General features: G+C 51.4%; 4 protein-coding genes across 10 annotated transcripts in view; 2 read left to right on the top strand and 2 right to left on the bottom strand.

The window, feature by feature from the left end:
* Positions 1 to 5,037, bottom strand: part of GUK1 (guanylate kinase 1) — a 13,928-nt gene extending 8,891 nt beyond the window's left edge. Inside the window, exons 1-2 of one of the 3 annotated variants that reach the window (XM_072330406.1) lie at positions 3,597 to 3,705; positions 545 to 976 (exon numbers count right to left, since the gene is read on the bottom strand). Coding sequence is in view for 1 of the 3 variants with exons in the window: in XM_072330405.1 (XP_072186506.1) it covers positions 3,597 to 3,639 (43 nt within the window). In the remaining 2 variants the exon portion in view is untranslated. Of the gene's footprint in view, positions 1 to 544; positions 977 to 3,596; positions 3,732 to 4,796 lie in introns of those variants that run through there. The other 2 variants (XM_072330407.1, XM_072330405.1) reach the window with 2 other exon arrangements.
* Positions 3,611 to 5,250, top strand: MRPL55 (mitochondrial ribosomal protein L55). 5 transcript variants are annotated; one of them, XM_072330409.1, is made up of 4 exons: positions 3,611 to 3,767; positions 4,232 to 4,301; positions 4,727 to 4,898; positions 4,999 to 5,250. In XM_072330409.1, the coding sequence occupies exons 1-4, from the start codon at positions 3,611 to 3,613 to the stop codon at positions 5,140 to 5,142; spliced, it is 543 nt and encodes a 180-aa protein (XP_072186510.1). In that variant the 3' UTR covers positions 5,143 to 5,250. The 5 variants fall into 5 exon arrangements, with proteins under 5 accessions (XP_072186510.1, XP_072186509.1, XP_072186513.1 ...); XM_072330408.1 differs by having other exon boundaries at positions 3,611 to 3,757; positions 4,216 to 4,301; positions 4,999 to 5,249; XM_072330412.1 differs by having other exon boundaries at positions 3,687 to 3,757; positions 4,999 to 5,246.
* C2H1orf35 (chromosome 2 C1orf35 homolog) lies at positions 5,158 to 11,182 on the top strand. The gene is made up of 9 exons (XM_072330404.1): positions 5,158 to 5,406; positions 6,154 to 6,259; positions 6,344 to 6,494; positions 8,108 to 8,153; positions 8,238 to 8,317; positions 8,424 to 8,496; positions 8,621 to 8,700; positions 9,001 to 9,147; positions 9,222 to 11,182. Exons 1-9 carry the CDS (start codon positions 5,275 to 5,277, stop codon positions 9,463 to 9,465), a joined length of 1,059 nt encoding a protein of 352 aa, XP_072186505.1. The 5' UTR covers positions 5,158 to 5,274; the 3' UTR covers positions 9,466 to 11,182.
* On the bottom strand, positions 11,176 to 21,450 carry ARF1 (ARF GTPase 1). The gene is made up of 5 exons (XM_072330414.1): positions 21,289 to 21,450; positions 13,511 to 13,689; positions 13,189 to 13,299; positions 12,954 to 13,078; positions 11,176 to 12,768 (listed from the first exon to the last, which is right to left on the bottom strand). The coding sequence occupies exons 2-5, from the start codon at positions 13,656 to 13,658 to the stop codon at positions 12,607 to 12,609; spliced, it is 546 nt and encodes a 181-aa protein (XP_072186515.1). The 5' UTR covers positions 13,659 to 13,689; positions 21,289 to 21,450; the 3' UTR covers positions 11,176 to 12,606.

The following is a 21,450-nucleotide window of genomic DNA, read 5'->3' as shown; positions in this document are numbered from 1 at the left end:
CAGGATTAGACCCACCATACGTACATTGCCAAGCTGCTGAATGAGGCTCCATCACCCAAACAAAGAATTACAAATGATGAACAAATCTTTAACAAGTCCTCTTGGGTACAGACCTTTGCTGCTCTTCCCTGAGCCTCTGCTAGATTGTAAATAGATCAGCTTTTCCCTAACTGCTCAACACAGAAAGCAAACACCCTCCTGCATCACCTCACCAAACTCAATGCCCAGAGCAGGGAAGCAATGTTCTTGATGACTCTTCAGAAGCATCACTGTCTCTTCTTGTTCCCCCCACCCATAAACCAGCAGGAGAGCATCAATGAACCCTAAATTGCTGCTTGTGAAATGTTCCAGAAGAGAAATACCCCACCCAAGATACTGGTCTCCTCTCCTTCCCCTGGATACTTGTTATCATCTATCAGGCAAACAGGAACGTAAAGCTGCTCAAATCATTTGTTATTATTTTATCCAAGCCCAAGGAAACTGAAAAGGAGTAAGAGAAACGGGCACAGTACCCACTGAGTGCTGGCTTCCAATGCACCCCTACCTTTTGCTTTTGCTCCCTCTCAGCCAAGTCCAGCTCCTCGCAGTGGTGACAGGTTCTCAATGTGAGCGGGCAGGCAGAGAGCTGAGCTATTTGTGAGCTGCCTAATTACCAAGCTGCAGTTTTAAGACAGCCAATGGAAATTGCTCGCTGATCTTTAATCTCCTCTTGTGCTTTCTGCTCCACTCCCTGCTCTCCCGGCAGGTAAAGTCACGGGCAAACACTGTTAATAAGCTGATGGGTGCCAGCACTTGCTGACGTGGCTGTGGCACACATTGCCTTTGGGATTTTAACTTCTATAGCAAATGTTCTCCTTGATTGATGTGGCCTTCTATGATGGAGTGACGGCATCAGCAGACAAAGGAAGAGCATCTGATAATGTCCAGCTCCACTTGTGCAAGGCCTCTGACGTGGTCCCACACCAGGTTCTTACCTCTAAATTGGAGAAAGGTGGATTTGAAGGGTGGGCTATTAGGCAGATAAAGAATTGGTTGGATGGTCACAGTTAGAGGGCTGTTGTCAATGGCTCTACATCAAGGCAGAGCAGTGACCTGGCTTCATGTCCTCAGGCAATACCTGGCCTGGTCAGCCTCAACCTATCATTCAAGTTGTTGTGTTTCTACAAGCCTCCTTTAAACCTGCAACCTCCAAAATCCTCAGCAGACAGGACTAAGTTTCCTTAAAGTCTTGTATTGGAGGCTCTTGACCTCATAACTCACCCCTCCATCAGATGCTAAATCCCTCCAACACCCAGTTTTCTGGATGTTAAGAATCTTGCATCTGTGGTGTTATTGAACTGAAAGCCAGGGGTACCAGCCAGCTGCTGAGCTCCTGGTTTGCAATGGAGGCTGCTGGCACAAGGCTGTGAGAAGGAGGAAGGCTGCAGGTGAACCAGTCAAGGATGGCTGGGCAGGGAGCTGTGTCCCAAGGACCTGGATTCCTCTGTGTGACACACCTCCATGTTGTGCAGCCCCTCCCTTTACTTGACTCTTTTGATTCTCCCCAAAGAAATACTGAGAAGAGAGAAGTGAGAAGAGACACGTGTTACAATCACAAGCCTCACGTCTTTAAAAGGTAAACTTAAGGACTGACAGATGTTTACTCCTGCCTCCCTCCAAACGTACCCCATCCTTCTTTACTGGAGACCCCCGCAGCAAAACAAGCCAATTTACAGGATAAAACCCCTTTGCTCAGATTTTGGCACTTTCAGAGCTGTTGATTCCCAAACATGAAAGCACAAAGGATTTCTCCTTTAAGAGTGGTTTTGAACCCAACCTAACCACCATGGGTTCCCAAACCCACAGCAGTGTGGTTTTGCAGCTGCAGATGAAGGCCGCATAGATGCTGTTGTGCCACAAAATGATACAGGGGGGGCAGGGGGGGGAGGCAAACATGAAGCACATAGGAAACCATCCCAAAGGCAGGGAGCAAATCTCAGCCTGGTCCCGCTTGGTACAGCCACACTGAGTTTTACCTGGCAGGTGGCAAGCAGACCAGCAGGACAAAGGCCAGACAACACAAAGAGTTAAACACAAACAAAGCTGATTAGCAGAGAAGTCTTAAAGAGAAGGTAAAGCCCCCTACAAAGGAGAAAAGCAGCTTAAAGGACAGAGAGTTGGGAGCCCCAGCTAAAGTCTCCTGGATTAGGAATAAAATCCCATTCCCTATTTTTAGCATGTTCTCTACCAACTCCCAACTTCCCCTTTCTAACTTTTAGGACTGATTTCTTAACAACTGCTGGAGCCACTCATTAACCAGGAGCCACAGGAACTATGCAGAACAGAGCTCAGAGGAGAGACTACCTGAACGCCCTGTGGGTTGTTTGAATAAAAGGCATGGTTTGCTTTTACCCTTCCTCCAAACAGGCCTGCAGTGCCTTCGTTAATTCTATACAGGGATTTCTCTGACCTGCAGCTGGCAATTCCTTCCTCCTTCAAAGAGAAACACTGACAGGAGCTGAGCAGCCCCACGCAGCTGTGCCAGCAGCTGGCGGGCACACCGAGCAACATTCAACCTGCAAACCATTATCAAAAAGTGCTAATTTAGAACCACAGAATCGATCGGGTTGGAAAAGACCTTAAAGATCATCGAGTCCCAACTGCAGCCAAAGCATCCTGCCCTAATTAACAGCCCTCTGCTAAATCGCATCCCTGAGAAACACATCCAAAAAGGTTTTTAAACACACTCAAGGATGGGGACTCAACCACTTCCCTGAGTGGAGAAGGCCCTAAGAGAGGTGGACAGGGCCCTGAGAGAGGCGGAGAGGGCCCTGAAAGAGGCGGAGAGGGCCCTGAAAGAGGCGGAGAGGGCCCTGAAAGAGGCGGACAGGGCCCTAAGAGAGGCGGACAGGGCCCTAAGAGAGGCGGACAGGGCCCTGAAAGAGGTGGAGAGGGCCCTGAAAGAGGTGGAGAGGGCCCTAAGATTGGTGGAGAGGGCCCTAAGAGAGGTGGAGAAAGCCCTAAGAGAGGTGGAGAAAGCCCTAAGAGAGGCGGAGAGGGCCCTGAAAGGTACCAGAAGAAAGCAATAAAGTCTCCCTTCAGCCTCCTCTTCCCCAGACTAAACAGCCCCTGTTCCTTCACTCTCATAGGACACATTCTCCAGGCCCTTCTCCAGCCTTATTGCCAGTCTCATGACCTGCTCCAGCACCTCCATGTCCTTTCAATGTACTGAGGTGTCCCAAACGGAACACAGCACTCAAGGTGAGACCTCCCCCTTGTTGAGTGCAGGGCAGGATGACTTCCCTAGCGCTGCTCACCACAGCATTCCCGATCCAAGCCAGGATGCCATTGGCTTTCCTTGGCCACTCAGGCACGCTACCGGCTCACATTCAGCCCGCTGCCCATCAGCACACCGAGATCCCTTTCCACCAGGCAGCTTTCAGGCCTGCAGGGTCTGATGTGCAGCGTACGGCTGAGCTCTACGTGCTCTCCCCGACCCGAGGAGGCCTCAAACCCCCCCCACACCGCTCCCTGGGGATGCCGACTCCCTCCCCTCGCTCTCGTTGCCCTCTACCCGCCCGTTCCCCCACACGGGATCGCCCCCTCCCGCCGCTCACCCGCCGCTCGGGCGATGGTCCCGCACAGCCGCCTCCAGGTCATGAGGGGGGCGGTAGGAGGGGACGAGGGGGAGGGGGGAGGAGCGGAGCGCGGCGCAGGGGGTTCTCGTCAGCCCCTGATGACGTCACGCAGGGCGCCAGGCGGGAGGCCTTGCCGCTGGGTGAGGTCACGTGAGTGGGGCAAACCATAAGGGCAGAGTGAGGGGGGGGAGAGAGACGTGATTTGTCCGTGAGGAGGAAGCAGTGCGAGGGGTCGGAACAAGAGGAGGGTTGTAGGTTTGGGGCTCTGGTGGCGGGGACAGCGTTGTTATGGGTGGCGGGGGGAGCGTCAGCCTGCGCTGAACCACTGTGGGGTGTTGGGGGGGAGACTGCTTGGGGCCAAACCATTGCGGGGCGGGGGGTGCCATCTTGGGGGCAGGAACGCCGTGTGGGGCGGGCGCCATCTTGAATCCGGTGTGAGGGGGCGGTCGCCATCTTGAATCCGGTGTGAGGGGGCGGGCGCCATCTTGAATCCGGTGTGAGGGGTGGGCGCCATCTTGGGGCTGAGGGTTGGGGTCGTCCCCGAGCTCTGTTGTGGGGATGGCACCTCACACCATCCGTCCCCCGGTTCCGTTCTCAGCCCTCCTTGTCCCTAGGTTGTCCCCAAGAGGCAGCGCCGTGTCCCCTCGCACAGAGCACAATGGCGGCTGTGTGGAGAGCGCTGAGGTGAGAGCGATGCTCGGCCATTGGGAGCCCCAGTCTGGGGTTTGAAGAGCGGGTTCATCACCATGTTGGTTGGTTCTCACCAGTTCTCCCCCTGGAAAACACTATTAAGATCATCTCATCTGCCTTCCCCATATGTGCTGTGTCCTCCAGTCTGATTAATGTGCCCTTCAGGGTGTCTTGACCTCTGGCACAGGTTGCCCAAGGAGGCTGTGGATGCCCCATCCCTGCAGGCATTCAAGGCCAGGCTGGATGTGGCTCTGGGCAGCCTGGGCTACTGGTTGGTGACCCTACACATAGCAGGGGGTTGGAACTGGAAGATCATTATGGCCCTTTTCAACCCATGCCATTCTATGATTCCATGACCCTTACAGATCCCTTCCAGCTCAAATAACACTGCAGTTCCATGCCTGCTTTCCCTCTTGCAGCGCCCTGCAGCCCCGCTGCCTGCACACAGCCTGCAGCCACCACAACTCCAACCGCACCTCCATCACCCACCTCCGCCGCCAGGTGTTTGGCCGCCTCTACCCTCTGCTGCTGGTCCGCACCGACGGCTCCACCATCCACATCCGCTACAAGGAGCCCAAAAGGATCCTCATGGTAAGAAGCTCGGCCCCAACAACAAGAGATGAGGGCACTGGGGGCTGTGCCTTGCTTTGGGTGCTGCAGTTTCACCCTCTCCCATCCCTCCCCCTTGTAGCTGCCTGTGGATAGCAGCACGCTGCCTGAGGCGGAACGCAAGGCCCGGCTGAGGCGGCAGTTCCCCAGCAAGCTGAGGGCCAAGCAGGAGGAAACCTTGGAAGAGCTGGATTTGGAGAAATACAAGAAATTTTGGAAGAAATAAGGCACCGATTTGGGGTCACCTCCCACCAAGACTCCTTACCGAGCTGATAGACGCAGCTACACAAATAAAAAGCCATTTTGTTAAGAATTTATTAGGGTTTTTTTTGTTTTTCCGCTGGTTTTGCCTTATTTCATGCCTGCTTTGGGCCCCCCCCCCTCCTTCTTCTCCCTCTCCACAGTGCGGTGGTTCCGCCCTCCACCCCTCCGGGCCCGGTGGTACCGCCCGGGGCGGAGCTGCAACGCGCGGGCCCGTCGGCCCGGAGAGGTGCGTGCCGTTGTTGGGGGGGTTGGGAACGGGCCGGGCTTTGGGGGGTCTCGGGATCGGCCGTTTTTCCCTCCGCAGCTTCTGTGATCCCGGTGTGCGGACACAGCTTTGGGGTCGCGGTTTCCTTCCTCTCTCTCGTCGTACGCCCCCCCCCCCCCCCCCCCCTTGGGCTGTCCCAACGCATACAGACACCCATTGCCAGCCCAGGTAACCTCCCCAACCCACTCAGACCTCCATTGCCAAGCTATGTGTCCTCCCTCTAACCCGTGCAAGACCATTTCCAGCCTATATATCCCCAATGGGTCATGCAATCGCCTCCCTCCAACCCACTACGGATCTCATGGCCAGGCTTTGCAGCTCCCCCCTCCCCCAAACCCATTCAAACCCCCATCTCCAGACTCCAACCCCACTGGCCATGCAGCCCCCCTTCCCCCCCCCCCTCCAAAGCTGTGCACCCTCCTCCACCTCCAGACATTAGTAGAATCCACTCCACACTTTGCCCTCCCCCCCTATTCTTTACAAGACTCATCATGACCCCTGCTTGATACCTAAAGCCTCCTATGGCTTTAGATTGCAATGGGGAGCACCTCTGCCCCCTCTCCTCGTTGCACTGCAGGGGAGCCCTTCATCTCCCTCATCCCCCCCAATGCATTGCTGGGGGTGGCCCTGTACCTCCCCATTCCTCCCCCCATTGCCCTGTAGGGGCAGCCTGCTGTTCTGCCATGCTAACAGGGTCCATCCTTACAGCACCCCATCACCATGTTCGGCTCATCCCGAGGAGGGGTCCGGGGTGGCCAGGACCAGTTCAGCTGGGAGGATGTCAAAACAGACAAACAGCGTGAGAACTACTTGGGTAAGGCCTTCATTCCTCAACCCTGCGTGTGGGGTGAAGATATAAAGGACTGTGGGATAACGTGGGGCTGTTGTATCCCTGCAGGAAACTCTCTGATGGCGCCGGTGGGACGCTGGCAGAAGGGCAAGGACCTGACGTGGTACGCCAAGGGCAAGCAGGAGCCCACCCCGCTGTCCCGTGAGGAGGAGCTGGCGGCTGTACGCCTGGCTGAGCAGGAGGCCATGATGGCAGCACTGTGAGCACCCCCTACAAATCCCCTGTGACACCCCCCCCAAAAATAGACAGTCTGAACCACAACCCCCCCCCCCCAAAACCCACATCTGAAGGACAACGCATCATCACCACCAAGAGTTCATGATGTTGAACCAACTGAATGCCCTTTCATGATGAGGTTGTCCCTGTGGTTGACCAAAGGAAGCCAGTTGATGGTATCTTTTGGGATTCCAGTCGAGCTTTCTGTGCTGTTTCTCTCAGCACGGAGAAACACAGGCAGGCAAAACCATGGGGCGGTGGGTGAGCAGCAGGAGTACAGCCAGCGGGGCTGGCAACCACGCATTGCTGGTGCCCCTGTTATCTGTAATGTCTGCATCGGTGACTTGGATGTCAGACATGAATGTGTTCTGTGCAAGTTTGGTGCTGCTGACTGGGACGAGCTGCTGACTCTATTGAGAGGCCTTGTGGGGAGATCCAGATCTTTAGTGTTAGGGAAAGGCTCTGCCCCATTGAGCAGTGGGCATAGAACGGTGGGCATGATGGAACATTGGGCATGGAATGGTGGGCATAGAATGGTGGGCATGGAACATTGGGCATGATAGAATGGTGGGTGTGGAATGGTGGGCATAGAATGGTGGGCATGATGGAATAATGGGCATAGAATGGTGGGCATGGAACATTGGGCATGATGGAATGGTGGGCATGATGGAATGGTGGGCATGATGGAATGGTGGGCATAGAATGGTGGGCATGATTGAATGGTGGGCATGGAACATTGGGCATGATGGAATGGTGGGTGTGGAATGGTGGGCATAGAATGGTGGGCATGATTGAATGGTGGGCATGGAACATTGGGCATGGAACATTGGGCATGATGGAATGGTGGGCATGGTTGAATGGTGGGTATGGAACATTGGGCATGATGGAATGGTGGGCATGATTGAATGGTGGGCATGGAACATTGGGCATGATGGAACATTGGGCATGATGGAACATTGGGCATGATGGAACGGTGGGCATGATGGAATAATGGGCATGGAATGGTGGGCATGGAATATTGGGCATGATGGAACATTGGACATGATGGAATGGTGGTCATGGTTGAATGGTGGGCATGGAATATTGGTTATGGAAAGGTGGGCATGGAACACTGGGCATATGGAACATTGGGCATGGAACATTGGGCATGATGGATGGTGGGCATGGAATGGTGGGCATGGAACACTGGGCATGATGGAATGGTGGGCATAGAATGGTGGACATGATTGAATGGTGGGCATGGAACATTGGGCATGGAACATTGGACATGATGGAATGGTGGGCATGGAACATTGGCCATGATGGAACATTGGACATGATGGAACATTGGCCATGATGGAATGGTGGGCATGGAACATTGGGCATGATGGAACATTGGGCATGATGGAACATTGGGCATGATGGAATATTGGCCATGATGGAACACTGGGCATGGAACACTGGGCATGATGGAATGCTGGGTGTGGAATGGTGGTCTCTCCCACTCAGGAATGGGGTTTGGGTGGTGCTGTGCAGAGCCGGGGTTTGGACTTGAGGATCCTTATGGGTCCGTTCTGAGCGTGGCCATGCTGTGACTCCCTGCTTCTGTCACTCTAGGGGCTACAAGAACGTGAAGAGGCAGCCCACAGGCCTCAGCAAGGAGGTGAGGACATCTCCGCTGTCCCTGTAGGCCAGGACATCCCCCACGCTCTGTGTTTCTATGGGGTCTCAAATGTTTTACCCACAGGACCTGGCTGAGGTTTGCAAGCGGGACAACGCAGAGCGAGCCGAGGACGTGGACCGGGTGGTGGGTTTGGGCAGCTCCAGGTGAGCAACGAAACGCTGCGTTTCAGAGCAGCTGCTTAAAAACAAAACACAACCTTTATGTTGGGCTTTTAATTCTGTGGCCCATGGGTGTCATTTCTGCCCCCAGCGGCAGCGCCGGGCGGCTGATGCTCTCCAAGGAGGACAAGGAAGCGGCCAAGATGGGGCTGTCTGTCTTCACGGTACGTTGGGGTTGATCTGTGAGTGAATTTTAAAGGCAAAGGGACCTTTTAATTTGCCTGTGCCACTCAAAGCACTGGGCAGCCCCACGCATTCGCTGTGTGCTTTTCTCTCCCCGTGCTCCAGCACCAGAAGGTGTGCAGCAGTCCCGAGGCGTCAGGCTCCAAGAGGAAGCAGGACAAGGAGGAGAAGGAGGAGGAGAAGCGGTGAGTACCGCGATGTGTCTCACACTGCCCAGCCCTGGTTGGTGGGTCGGAACCAGCCGGGAATGGCCCTGCTTTTCCTGGCAGTATTGTGCTGTATTGAACAGTTTCACATCGCAGCTTGTTCTGCTTCAGCCTGAATCCCTATAAAGCTCTGAGTCACCCTCAGAACTCCTTTTACTGTTTCTCTTTGATTAAGGAGGCCTGGTGCAGGCCCAGCAGGGGTGTGTGTTGGGTACAGGAGGGGTTGGAGGGACTTACAGCACGGAGACCCATGGGTGCTGCCCTATTCTGCTCCCACAGGACTGAGAGCAGCAAGAAATCCAAAAAGGAGAAGAAGAAAAAGAAAAAGAAGAAACACAAGAAGGAGAAGAAGAAAGACAGACACCACAAACGGGATGCCACCCCCTCCTCCTCCTCCTCCTCCTCCTCTCCAGACCAGGACGACAGGTAATGGGCTCGGAGGGGTTGGCACACAGGCAGCAGGGCTGTTCCCACAGGCTGACACCATTCTGTCCCCGCAGACGCCACCGCAGGAAAGCCACGGACCGCCCTGCGACCCACCGACACCGCAGGGACACGGACTCCTCCCACAGCAGCGGAGCCTCGGGTAGGAGCCCGTCCTCTCGCCGCCGGAGGGCGCGGAGCCGCAGCAGGAACGGCCACCGGCATCCATCACCGCGCCATAAGGGCAGGAGGAGGAGCAGGAGCCGATCGCTTCCATCCCACAGGGCCAGACAGCGACACGATACGGATTCGGATGACTGAGTGAGGGGGTTTTGCTGGAAGGGGATGTTCCATAGGTTATATCTATATATTTTTTAAGGTCGTTATCTAAATTAAAGTCACAGCTTTACAACTGCCGGGGCTGGCGCTGGCTGTTGGGCACCAGCTGGTGTTACCATTTGGATGCTGTGTGTCGCATCCCCTCTGTGGGATCTATGGCCGTCGCCTTCACTTCCCCTGAGTTAAAGCTGGGGCAGCACTGGCAGCTCGCACTGCTGTTTGCCTCACCTGCGGGATGTGGAAAATCAGAATGGCACCATTAGAGAATGGGAGCGAAACAGCAGGTGCCCAGTGCTCACCCCATGGATCTGTCCTCTCCACACTGACCCCTTTGGGGTCCAGCGTACAGCCCTGACCTCTGACAGTCTTTAATATGGGGACACCTGGATGTGAGCCACCAGCGAGGCAGGAGGAAGCAGAGATGTCACAGCTGGGAGCTCTTATGGGGATGTAATTAGCAATATGGGTCCATGTGGAAAGGGGGACATCCCGAGCAGCTCCTGGCTCATAGGGCCGTCAGCACGGAGCACAAAGGGCCGCGTTGGTGTGAGTGGTGCTGCCGTTCCTCCCACCCAACACAGGGCTGTTCTGTGTGTCTTGGCAGACAAACGTGCCGGGGAATGGTGTCACTTTGCACTTGGGCAGTTTTCAGGGTCTTCTGTTAGCAGAAGGGCTGTGACACAGCACTGCCTGCAGCCCGCGTGGAACAAGGGCTGCATTCATGCAGCAGGATGAGCTGGAATAAAGCCCTTCTGTCCCGTTCCCCTCCCAGCTGTGGGCATGTGCTTAACCCAGCTGGTGCGGGCAGCAGACGTTGTGTGGATTCTTTTATTTCCCCTTGAGATGTTTGCTTTTGGGAGGGGCTGATGCCCAGCGTGACCATGGTGTGAATCCTCTTCATCTGAGGGGCTGCAGCCCCACATCCACACGCCATCCACACGAGTCCAGGCCTTCTCCATGAGCTCGCTGCTTTCAGGGTCACCTACTGCTCCTTTCTGGGGCCTGGGCAGTGACCTGTGCCTATTTCGTACCCCAATCCCGTATCCTAAGGTTTGACAAAGGCAGAAAGGGGTGTAAAGCAACCCTCACACAGGAGTCAATGTGTGGTGTCTATTGTTGGTTACAGTGCTGGAGCACAGCAGAGCATCTGCCTTCACACTGAGGTGTGGGAGGAGAGAGGAGCTGGGGGCTCTGCTCAGTGACAGCAGCAGCAAAGCTGGTCCTTCAGGTTCAGTTCCCTCCCAGGACAGGAATAAATAGATGCTGTGCACAGCTTGGCACGCACAGAGCCTGATTCAGAGCTTGAAAGTCAAGGTGAGACAAACAAACAGCTTGGAAAGAATAACCTGACTTACGGGAGTTTTGCAATCCTTTGTCACTGTTTGCTTAACACCGATTAAGACAAGCTTATTACCAAGACGAGCTCAGAGTGCAGCAGAGCCCAGGCGGCCTTTGCTGGGAGCCTTGAATAAACGCAAGTGCTGTCTGCAGCACCCTCAGCTGAAGGCGGCAGTGGGAAGCATCTCACTCTGAGCCTCTCCCTGTCCTAGAATGGAGCAGCAAGGAGTGAACCGCAGCTCCAAGCAGGACGTGAATGAGGTGGAGAGCGATGGGGCTACACATGAAGCCAACAGCCGCCCTGCAGGCAGAGCAGGGACCGTAAAGGGATGATAGAGACCAGCACGATAGCAGTGCAAGTTTCATGAAACTTTTTATTCAACAAGTATTTCATTATGATTTTGCCAAGATGATCAAATGAACAGCAAGGCATAAAAAACATGAAATAGTTAAGAGATTTTATTCTAATAGCTTTAATTACAGTGCTCGTTTGTCGAAATGAAAACTGAAAACAAGTATACAAAACAGTTGATTACTAATCGTGTATTGAAAGCAATAAAGGTTTCCACAACACTAAACAAACCAGTTCTGATAGTTCCTCAAGTTAAAGTTGAACAGCTCCAGCTTCTTCAGTGTTTATCAAAATACAAAAGAAAAGTAAAAGAGGTCTTTTTTTATTTCTGATGGCAAATCTGAACCTTGCAGTATGAGGGATGCCAAGGGTTTTCACACATATACAGATATGGGATCGAATACTTCTAGAGTGGAATGACTCCCTTAACTCTCATGCTCTTTGTATTCCCCTAGACACTATACAGGATGTTTGGTGTTTCTCATGGCAATTCTTACTTCAGTACTTTCCGACTATAGAGCTTTAGGACTTGGTGCAGGCTGTGCTTTCTGTGTTAAAGTTTGCCTTTCTGGAGTGGTTGACACACAAAAGTACAAAAACACTTTGGACAAATACAACAGGCTTAAAAAGGTGTGACTCCCCCAGAACCGATTCGAGTTCACACTGGATGCGATTCAATCTCACCCAAAACCAAAGGGCAGAGGTTTAGCGCGAGTCGGCCAACTCACCTAAACCAGCTCAGATCTCAAGAGCAAGTAGGAACAAACGTGGGCTACAGGAAGAGCCAGAGATCCCGTAGTTACAACCTGTGTTCAATGCAGCTCAACCTGGTCCCAACCGCTGCTTCACCGTTTGGAAAGAATCAGGAGCCAGCAGGTCGGGTCAGAGCTACAGGAGCAGAAGCTACAGCAAAACTTTGTGTCTTCAAGTGTTCTTTACTTTTCCTTGACTATTAAAAAAAAAAACCAACAATCATCATCATCATAATAATACAATGTTCAGGTTAAAAAACCAACCACCAAAATGGACCTCACAGATCTCACAACCCATCCGAGATAGAATTCAGCTCTACTGCACAAGGACCGCTGGCAACCCCTACGTTAAGCCACTCCATCCCTTCCAAGTACTAAACAGTGAGTTGATTCTTTACAATAAAAAAAGCTGAGTAATATTGCATAGGAGTACCAGAAACTGCCTCATTGGAAACAAAAACTATTTACATTAAATAAGAAACCTAACTGTTTTCTGGCTTGTATTTGCCACATTTACAGCATGATGCAATATATACTGTGACAAAAAAGAAATGAAAACAGCTTCCGGCACTCAATACCACAAAGTAGCACAGTTTGCCACATTAGAGTAAAGCGAAGGGCGAATAGGAGGAAATAAGAGGGAGGGGGGTGGAAAAAGAGGGAAGAGGAAGGTTTATGGTTTCATTTCTGGTTTCGGAGCTGATTGGACAACCAGTCCAGTCCTTCATAGAGCCCGTCTCCACTAGTGGCGCAGGTGGCCTGGATGTACCAGTTCCTGTGACGAAGAGAATGCAGTCCGAGTTTGTCTGTGATTTCTGCTGCATTCATGGCGTTGGGCAGGTCCTGCGGAGGAACAAGAGATGTTTTGCTCTCCTGTCAGCTAAGAAGCAACGCCCGCCCTTCCTGACCTATTAGTTCTGACTGACCATCAGCTTTAGATGGAGCAGCAAGTTGTGCCTCCTCCCAGTTCACCCACAGAAGCACCTTTCAGATACGAACACACAGACAGACACCTTCCTTTGGCGTACCTGTTTGTTAGCAAACACTAATAGAACAGCATCTCTAAGCTCATCTTCTGCCAGCATTCTCATCAGCTCTTCTCTGGCCTCGTTCACTCGTTCTCTGTCATTACTGTCAACCACAAAAATCAAACCTAGGAGAGAGCAGACAATAAGTAAAACAGCACGTGCTGTTTATATGCGGTCGCTGGACGTCAGAATGGAGCTGTGTTCTAAAGCCTGTGATGGAGGTGTTTGCACTCACCTTGTGTGTTCTGGAAATAATGGCGCCAGAGTGGTCTGATCTTATCCTGGCCACCTACATCCCACACCGTGAAGCTGATGTTCTTGTATTCTACTGTTTCCACGTTGAAACCTGAAACAGGTGGCAAAAATCTCAGTTAAATGGGGTACGGGTCAACTATGTTTATTTAATGTTCAGAGTCACTATTAAAAACATCACCTTGAAATTTAAGTCCGCTTTACGTAAGCAGCCTTACACTGAAGCCCTCTGAACAGCCAAACAGCCCAGCCCACGAGCACCCCGACCCCAAAGCAAGCAGGTGATATAAATACAAACGTCTTACCTATAGTAGGAATAGTAGTTACTATTTCACCGAGTTTAAGTTTGTACAAAATAGTCGTCTTCCCCGCAGCATCCAGACCAACCATCAGAATCCGCATTTCTTTTTTGCCAAAAAGGCCTTTGAAGAGGTTAGCAAAAATATTTCCCATCTTGAGATATTCTTTCACTGGCCAGTGAAGTCTGGAGAAAGAGATGATCACAGTTATCACTCGTGAGTCACCAAAGGCTGTTTTCACCACAAAGCACCGCTTTACCTGAGGTCCGGTTTTAAACGCGTGCTCATGTCTTCACTGTTCAGTTGTTCCTTCTTTTGAGAAGGAAACTGAGAGCCTGGATTGGATTCACTTCTACTCAGCACAGTTTCCTTCCTCCTGAAACCTCTGGGAGTGGGCAGTGACAATGCCACACAAAGCAGCACTCCATTCGCTGACACTGGAGAGAACTTCTTTACGGAACCAATGATGTCTCCAAACCTTCAATACCAGAAATGACGGCTACGTTGCAAGGGTTTCTCCCTTCATTTTGGACACTCAGAAGGGATCAACAGCTTCAAGAGCTCCTGCTGGGGGCACCACCATGAGGATCTCTAAGGTCCCTTCCAACTCGCACAATACTATGATACTCTTGGAAGGGGCTGCAGCCCCAGTGCTGCTCTTCCACAAGGCCCTGCCACCCCGACCTGCCATCACACACCTCAGCACTGCAATCACCACGAACCGTTATTCTGCCTGCATGAGATGAACAAAGCAGCCTGAAAGCTGTCGGATGTGGCTGGGGCTGTTACACGCTTCTGCTGTGGCTTTGTCTAGCAACGCTGATGTAAGTTTGAAACTAATAAATCAAGTCCAGCTGAAAAAACCAAGCTTAAGACAGCAAAAGCATCCAGAGCCAGGCCATGTAACGTTCAGGGGTTGGGTTTCCTGCAAACCTAGTCATAATTCAAGTATGAACTCTGAATCAGCTCTCAAAGCCGCTCTGTGCTTCACACTGCAGCTGCGTGTGCTTGAAACTCAATTCTCACAGGACACAGGCTTTCCAGAATTGCTCTTCAAGACGATTAAACAAGCTGTGAAGCTGCAGACCGAAGCCTTGCCCTACTGCTCAGCTCTGCCTGCCCTGCTCAGCACCAGGAGGCCCCAGCTGCCCCTCCCAGGAAGTGTGCTGGAAATGACTCTGAACCCCAGAGCTGAGCTTTGCCACGTGAACAGTCACATGTCCCTCACGGTGCAGAGTCCACACCAAAGTTCCTGCATGACCAGCAGCGCTTCTGAAGTTGTAACTCGTATCAGGCTGCTCATTTCACACACTGGAGCTCGATGCGAATAGAACTTTACAGCTCCGTCAGCCAGAAGGGCAGCCTGCGGATTAAAACCAAATGGAAGCTCTGCAAGTTCTATTCTTTCATCATTTCCTTCGAATCTCTGAGCTACTACCACGAATATTGAACTGCCACCTGAATCTATGGAACTTACATAAACAGGAAAGTTAATTAGGAAGTGGAGAAAACAGTCCTTGTTTACCCAGATCATTCACAGCAGGAAATGTCTCTCCCCAGCAGCTCTGGCTGGGATGGAGGCTGTGGGCCTTTCCTTTGTCTGCTGCCTGTGCTGACTCTACCTGCTGTTTTATCTGCAAAAGAAAGCCAGGGCTGAAGTGTTATATCAGACCAGAGCTCTTACAGTGCACCAACATTGAGCTTCTGCAGAAGAAGAGCCTTAAGCTCTGCAAGAGGATCCCTCCCCACCAGTAAAACTGGCTGTTAAATGCTTGGCACCAAAGGCAGCAATCAGGTAACAGAAGCAAACCTTCGCATTTACTCCACGCTCTGCCAAACACACTGTACAGCCTTGGCTCTGACAGTGGTGGATCCCACCAGATTTCCCTTCTGGCAGCTCACCAGTTCCAGGCTGCTTTATAGAACACAAGCTACCAGGAGAAGCCCACGTGCAGAACTCCCCCGTGCTGCTGCGGCTCCTACCAGAAAGCTGCTGGATGCTGCTGGGGCAGAAGAGGTGGCATCTGTCTGCATGTCCTTCCTCTAACAGCAGCTAGCAGGTCTGCCTGCTATCACAGGAAAGAGAAGCCTGCCCCATTCCTGCTCCCCTCCAGAGACCATCTCTGGCAGCACTGTGTAACATCACACTAAATGAACCAGAGCATCTTGCGTTCCTTCTTCCCTGCCTGTAAAATCCTTAACCAAACGAGCAGCAGGACCGTGCTGAGCCCCCCAGCAGCCAGGTGAGAAGCAGGACAGTGCCCAGCCCAAAACAGCCAGGTCTATGCTCCGGGCTGTGCCACCTGACAGCCCAAACCCCAGCACCATGCAGACAGTGCTGCCACAGCCTGGAACTGCTTCCCACAACTCTGCTGTCGCTCATTAACACAACTCAGCTGAGGGATCACGCGACTGCTTCCCAGTGTACTTCAGAGCTGAATCTGCTTAGTTCAATTCTCATTTCACTCCATTAGTCAGACCAGGACAACACACACATTCCAGCACAACTCCAGCTCTTCCAGAGGGAGGCCCAGCACTGCCCCCAACCACACCTGTGTGCCTGCACAGCTCTCATTCTTGCTCACCTTCACCCAGCCTGCTCCTCCAGAGGTGTGCAGCAGCAGAAACCTGCTGGGCAGGTTGAGGAAAGCTGTAATGTCATGGGTAAATAGCAGGAGAGAGATATTCTCTGGGTAAGGCTGCAATTCTGTTCCAAGGAAACCAGGTATTTTCAGCAGCCTGTTTTCTAGTAAGTGATATGGTTAGATAAGCCATTAGGAGGACAGGGAGCCTTTTACAGAAAGGCTTGGTGTAATGAGTTAAAAATGAATGAGCATCTGCCAGAGCAGGCAGACCAGTGCCTGTTAAAGCAATACAGCCTGTGAGTAACAAGCAGAATTCGCCTTTATTAATTGAAAGGGGTTAGATTAAGAGCTCTGAGGAGCGTCTCAAGACCAACCATCATTCAGCATTTAATCTTCTGCAGCACTCTGTATCTAACCACACATTAATGCATTTGAATGCCATTTCATTCAGAGCCCTTACCCTGAGAGGTCACATGCCTTCCCAGACGCACTGCTAGCTAAAGAGCCATCCCACAGCAGTACGACCACAGGGGCAGGCAGTGTATCGAGGAAAGCACAGCCATATCTCATAATACCTGCCTTAAACACAGCAGAAAAGACCAAAAGTAAAGGTTATTTAATTAGCAAAATGACATCTGTGCTATAGAAATACACTTATTTCCCTTCTGCATGACAACCCTTAGCACGCAAGGCTTCCAAAGAGGCTGAAGTAGGGCTCTGAACTTGGCAGGGGGTGCAACAGAAGTTGCTTCATGCAATCGCTCTGGCAATCTGTTCTCTCCCTTTGATATACAGCAGCAGCAATAAGGTCAGGCAAGAAAAGCTCAGTCCCAGCACAGGGCCACACAGAAGGCACCTGCAGCCTCTGAGCTGGGAACTTCCCCCAGCAGGTTCCCATCTTTCCTTCAATGCCTGTTTCAAACAGGGACCACCAGCATCCCTACCAACCTGACATCAGCACCAACTCCACCCCTAACTTAATTAAAAGAACAGCAAAATAAACCCAAATCAAACCCATAATTCCTAAACTGGAATTAACACAATCTGATTCTATCAGCCATAGGAAAACAAAAGCTGTTCGATTTGTTACTTAACAGAAATATGGAGCTGAAATCCAGCTCGTATCATCTTTATAGCACCTACACTGGAAGCTCAGCATCCAAAAACAGCACAGAATCATACACAAAAGATTCACCAAACCCACATGTAAATGAGAAGTGTGAAAACTCGTTTAAATCCAAGTAGAAATATGCTGCTGGTGTTACACACGAGACCAGGCAAAGAACTCCAACTCAAGTGCAAATCCAAGTTGGCAGCTTGTTCTTGACAATTTAAAGTGTGACTTCGAAGGGAAGGTGAGAAGCGATCCAGCAAAGCTTCCAACACTGCTAAAAGTGAGATGAATTCAGGCCCACAGTTCTTCACATCACCTCTCTGCAGGCACAGGCTGTAAGTACAGCTGTGCTCTTTGGAACCTGAAGCAATTTTCTCCCAGGTTAAGATGCAGTGTTATAGTTTTTACCAGCCTTCCACATGTGGTAACCTGAGTGAGAGATGACCAAGTACCAAGTTGAGGCCTCTGGCTGAAATTTAGCTCAGATCATTGGATTTGATTTACTGGAGACTTGAGAGCATCCTGGTGCTTCCTAAGCATAAAGCAAGCAGAAAATCCAGAAGCAGTTGACATGTCAGTTGATGGAAACCCAACAGACATCTCCCCACTTGGCACTGGTGGTACAGACATCCCCAGCAATCACTGCCTGGTTATTTGCCTCCCAAAGCAGCTGAGAAATACTTGCACAAAGCATCATGTAAAAGACAAGATGCAGTTACATAACTGCGGTGCCTTGTGAAGAGGCGCAGCTGGATGTGGTCTGCAGAGGTTTGAGGAAACCAAGTGAAAGGCACCCAAGCACACCGAGTACCCGATGCAGATGGAGGACATGCCAGACAGAAACGAGGTAATGAAAATCCAATGCAGGCTGCTCCTGATGCAGCACCTTCAATCATAAGTAGGCTGAACATCTTGCTGCCTGTACACATTACCCAGATATAGCACTTCCCAAATGTTGTACCAGTCTCTTGAGAGCACCGGGCTCAGAGTGGCAGGAAAACAGAAAATAACTGCATTTCTAAGCTCAAGGCAAGGGCAAAGGAAAGGAAAGATGGAAGGTTTCCTTTGGGGTGATGAATACTTCCTCGATACCACAAGGACTCAATCCTAAGAAAACAGGCAGATAAACAGGGGAAAAAAAGCCAACAAAACAGCATCAAGCAAAGAGCTGCAGGCTGCTCAGCTCCATACTCAAAACATCAACCAGCCCTGGCCTCACTCTCACCTTGATGTAGACGCAGCCACTCCTACTTCAAAGCCAAATCTCTATTTTAAGCACCTGCACGAAACCACATGTAACTCTAAAATGTATTTTTTTCCAATGTATCGGTTTGTACATCTGGTCCGAATGATGTTTTCTTTAAGGGACAGGCAGGGCGAGCACAGGAGGGGCCACAGTTGATGGTTTTAGGAGTTATTCATGGCTTCCCCGCAGGCTGCTCAGGAAATAAAGCAGTGCCAACCATTCCTAACACCCAGATCTGACTGACTGCACACATCTACCTGTTAGATGTGGGCTCACTGCTGGGGGAACACAGCATTGAGAAAGCACTTCTTTCCAATCAGGCTCTGAGCAGCTTTTCAAGGCTGAACTATTCACACATTTAAAAACCTCCAGTTCTAAGCCAAAGAACCTGTTATTCATTCCTACCAGCTGGGCACCAAGTCAACGTTTACACTCATATTAGAAATGGCAAGAAGTCATTGGAGAGCTTCAGTAATGAAACTGGCTTTTGGTTTAAGGAAAACGACAAAGCAGAGCCTACACAGCTATAACTGGGTACAAGACCAGGGTATGAATAAGAGCTTCGTTAGGCTTGAGTTTAATGAGAATTGAAACATCAGCAGAGCTATTACCATAGGCCTTCAATGTTTGCATGCGTTCGAAACAAGAAACAGAAATGGATACTTGCAAGCATAAAGAGAAATATGCTGAACAACAGGGGAAAAAAAAACAGCTGCTGGGGTAGGAAGCTGATTATAAACCTCTTTACTCATCAATTAAAAAAGGGAATAAGCAGCGCCTCTAATAAAAGCTCTGCAGCATTCCAGTAGCAAAGCTCTGGCAAAGAGATTTCTACAAATGAATCAGAACTGTTTCCTTCTAAGAAAAAAAATGGACTCGTTTTTCACCAGCTTCATCCGCTGTAAGGAAATGAAACTGATTCCTATGAAGGCTGATGAGCTCCTCCTTCTTTCACCAATTAATATAATCAATAGCTCACCTGATATCTGTGCCTCGGTATGGTGTGTGAGCGTTGCTTAAACCAGGTTTTCCAACACGTATAACTGGAGTACTAGAATTAATAGGACTGGAATGCAACCCCCTGTCCTCCCTCACTGTGTTTGCTTTGAATAACCACAGCTCCAGGCCTGCCCCTTGGACTGACTAACACTGGGAGCTGCCACAGCACTTCTGCCCCAACCCTTTTCAGACCCTGTGTTATATTTCACAACCAGTCAACTTCAAAAAGCCAAGCAAAAGCCTCCAACTGCTGGGGAGAGATTTACCTTCTGTTATTTGTGTGTTTTACTCCCAATTCCAAGCTCTCAGTGGTATGCTCCAGCAACTATCAAATACTCCATAGGCTACCATGGCAGTGAATGCTGTTCCGAGCACGGATGACATCTGCTTGAGTCATTTTTCCACCTTCTGTCGTAGTAGAAGGGACATCAAACACAGCAAACCAATAGAGCTAAAGAGGTTCAAGCGAGGCAAGCTACCTCACACCCTTTCACCCAATGTAATTGCACCAACAGAGCAAGCAGTCCAACAGGGTTCTGGAGCACAGGGTGTATTTTTAATACAAGAAACCCAAAGTATTGTACCAACCTCCCAAACTTGGGTTTCAAAGAATCCCTTTCTTTCTATACCTGTAAGATTAGGAGTACTTGTATTGACAAGTCGATTACAAAACCCATGAAGCAATCCTCCGGTCCTGCTGGAGTTCCTTTCTCCTACAAAAGTGTTTCAAATCAGTTGGAAAAACACTAACAACCACATCGCCAAACGACCTTGAGCAATTCACTTTGACTCGGGATTTCTTTGCCTGAAAAACAAGGCCTAACAGAACGTGGTGTTGCAGAGGGGGCGCGTTGCAGCCCTACAGCTTGCAAAACAAAGTTCAAAGTATGCGATAAATCGCTCACATTTTCAGTTATTGACAAAGCTGCGTTTCAAAACAAGGCGTCTGGGATAGAACTCTAATCAACCCGCGGAATTTACTCTGGCAAATAAAAAGACCTAGCAGCAAAGAAGCAAGGTCAATGGCAAACACAACCTTCTGGTGGCTTTATGGCCCCAGTAAAATTTGTAGCCACTCTGTCAATGGGTATTTCCTTCAGAAAGAGGGTCCCGTTGCCAGCCTATCGTTTCATAAGATGGAGGTTACCAGCCTGAAGTATCACCTTAACCACTCACAGAGACGTGACAGCGTGTTTTCGGACTGAACGTAATAGACTCCCACTGGGGGGCTGCTGTGCCAAGGAAAACTGATCTCGCAGGGCACTAGACAGGAGAATTAGATAAGAAACTGAGCCCGCGATGGGCTGAAGCTGAACTTCTTCCCCAACCCGAAGCCCCTCTTAGAGCCCAAGGCTTACAGATATAGGGCTCCCCAGCAGGGCACTACAAGAGCGCTGGGCTAACCAGAAAACCAGGCAACCTCCCTTTGCAGCCCTTCCGCGGGTGGGGCCGAGGCCGGAATGGATTTGGGGAAGAGAAGGCCCATCCCGCCTCACTCCCAGCAGGGGGAAGGGAGCGGCGCTCCCCCCTCCCCCCTCACGTCTGTCCCCGTGAACGATCCGCCCCCCCACCCCCAACCCCCCCCCCAATCTCGAACCCCCCCCTGCTTTAAACCAACGAACGGAGGCGGATGGGACAGCACCGCGGCCTCCTCCCCGCCGGCAGCACGGCAGGAAGGGACAAAGGCAGCCGGGAAGCAGCAGGCCCCGAGCCTCCCCTCAGCGCTGGGCCGCCGCGCCTCCCCGCCGCCCGCGGGCCTCGGCCTCCCCCGCTCCACCCAGCAGCCGTAGGCGAGAGACGAGAAGGAAAAAGGGACAGAAAGAAGGCAATGGAGACCCACCGGTGTCAGCTGCTGCCCCGGGCAGTGGGTCTGACTGTCCTCGGGTTGTCCCGTTCGGAGCCGGCTCCCCCCGCGCCTCTCAGCCGCTCTCCGCCCAGGCACACAAGATGGCGGCGCTCCGGGGCCACGTCAGTGCCAGCGCGCGGAGCAGCATGGGTAACC

This window comes from Excalfactoria chinensis, chromosome 2, assembly GCF_039878825.1.
Source record: "Excalfactoria chinensis isolate bCotChi1 chromosome 2, bCotChi1.hap2, whole genome shotgun sequence".
Taxonomy (NCBI): domain Eukaryota; kingdom Metazoa; phylum Chordata; class Aves; order Galliformes; family Phasianidae; genus Excalfactoria; species Excalfactoria chinensis.
The sequence above is the reverse complement of the archived record's forward strand: the minus strand, read 5'-3'. Positions and strand labels throughout refer to the sequence as shown.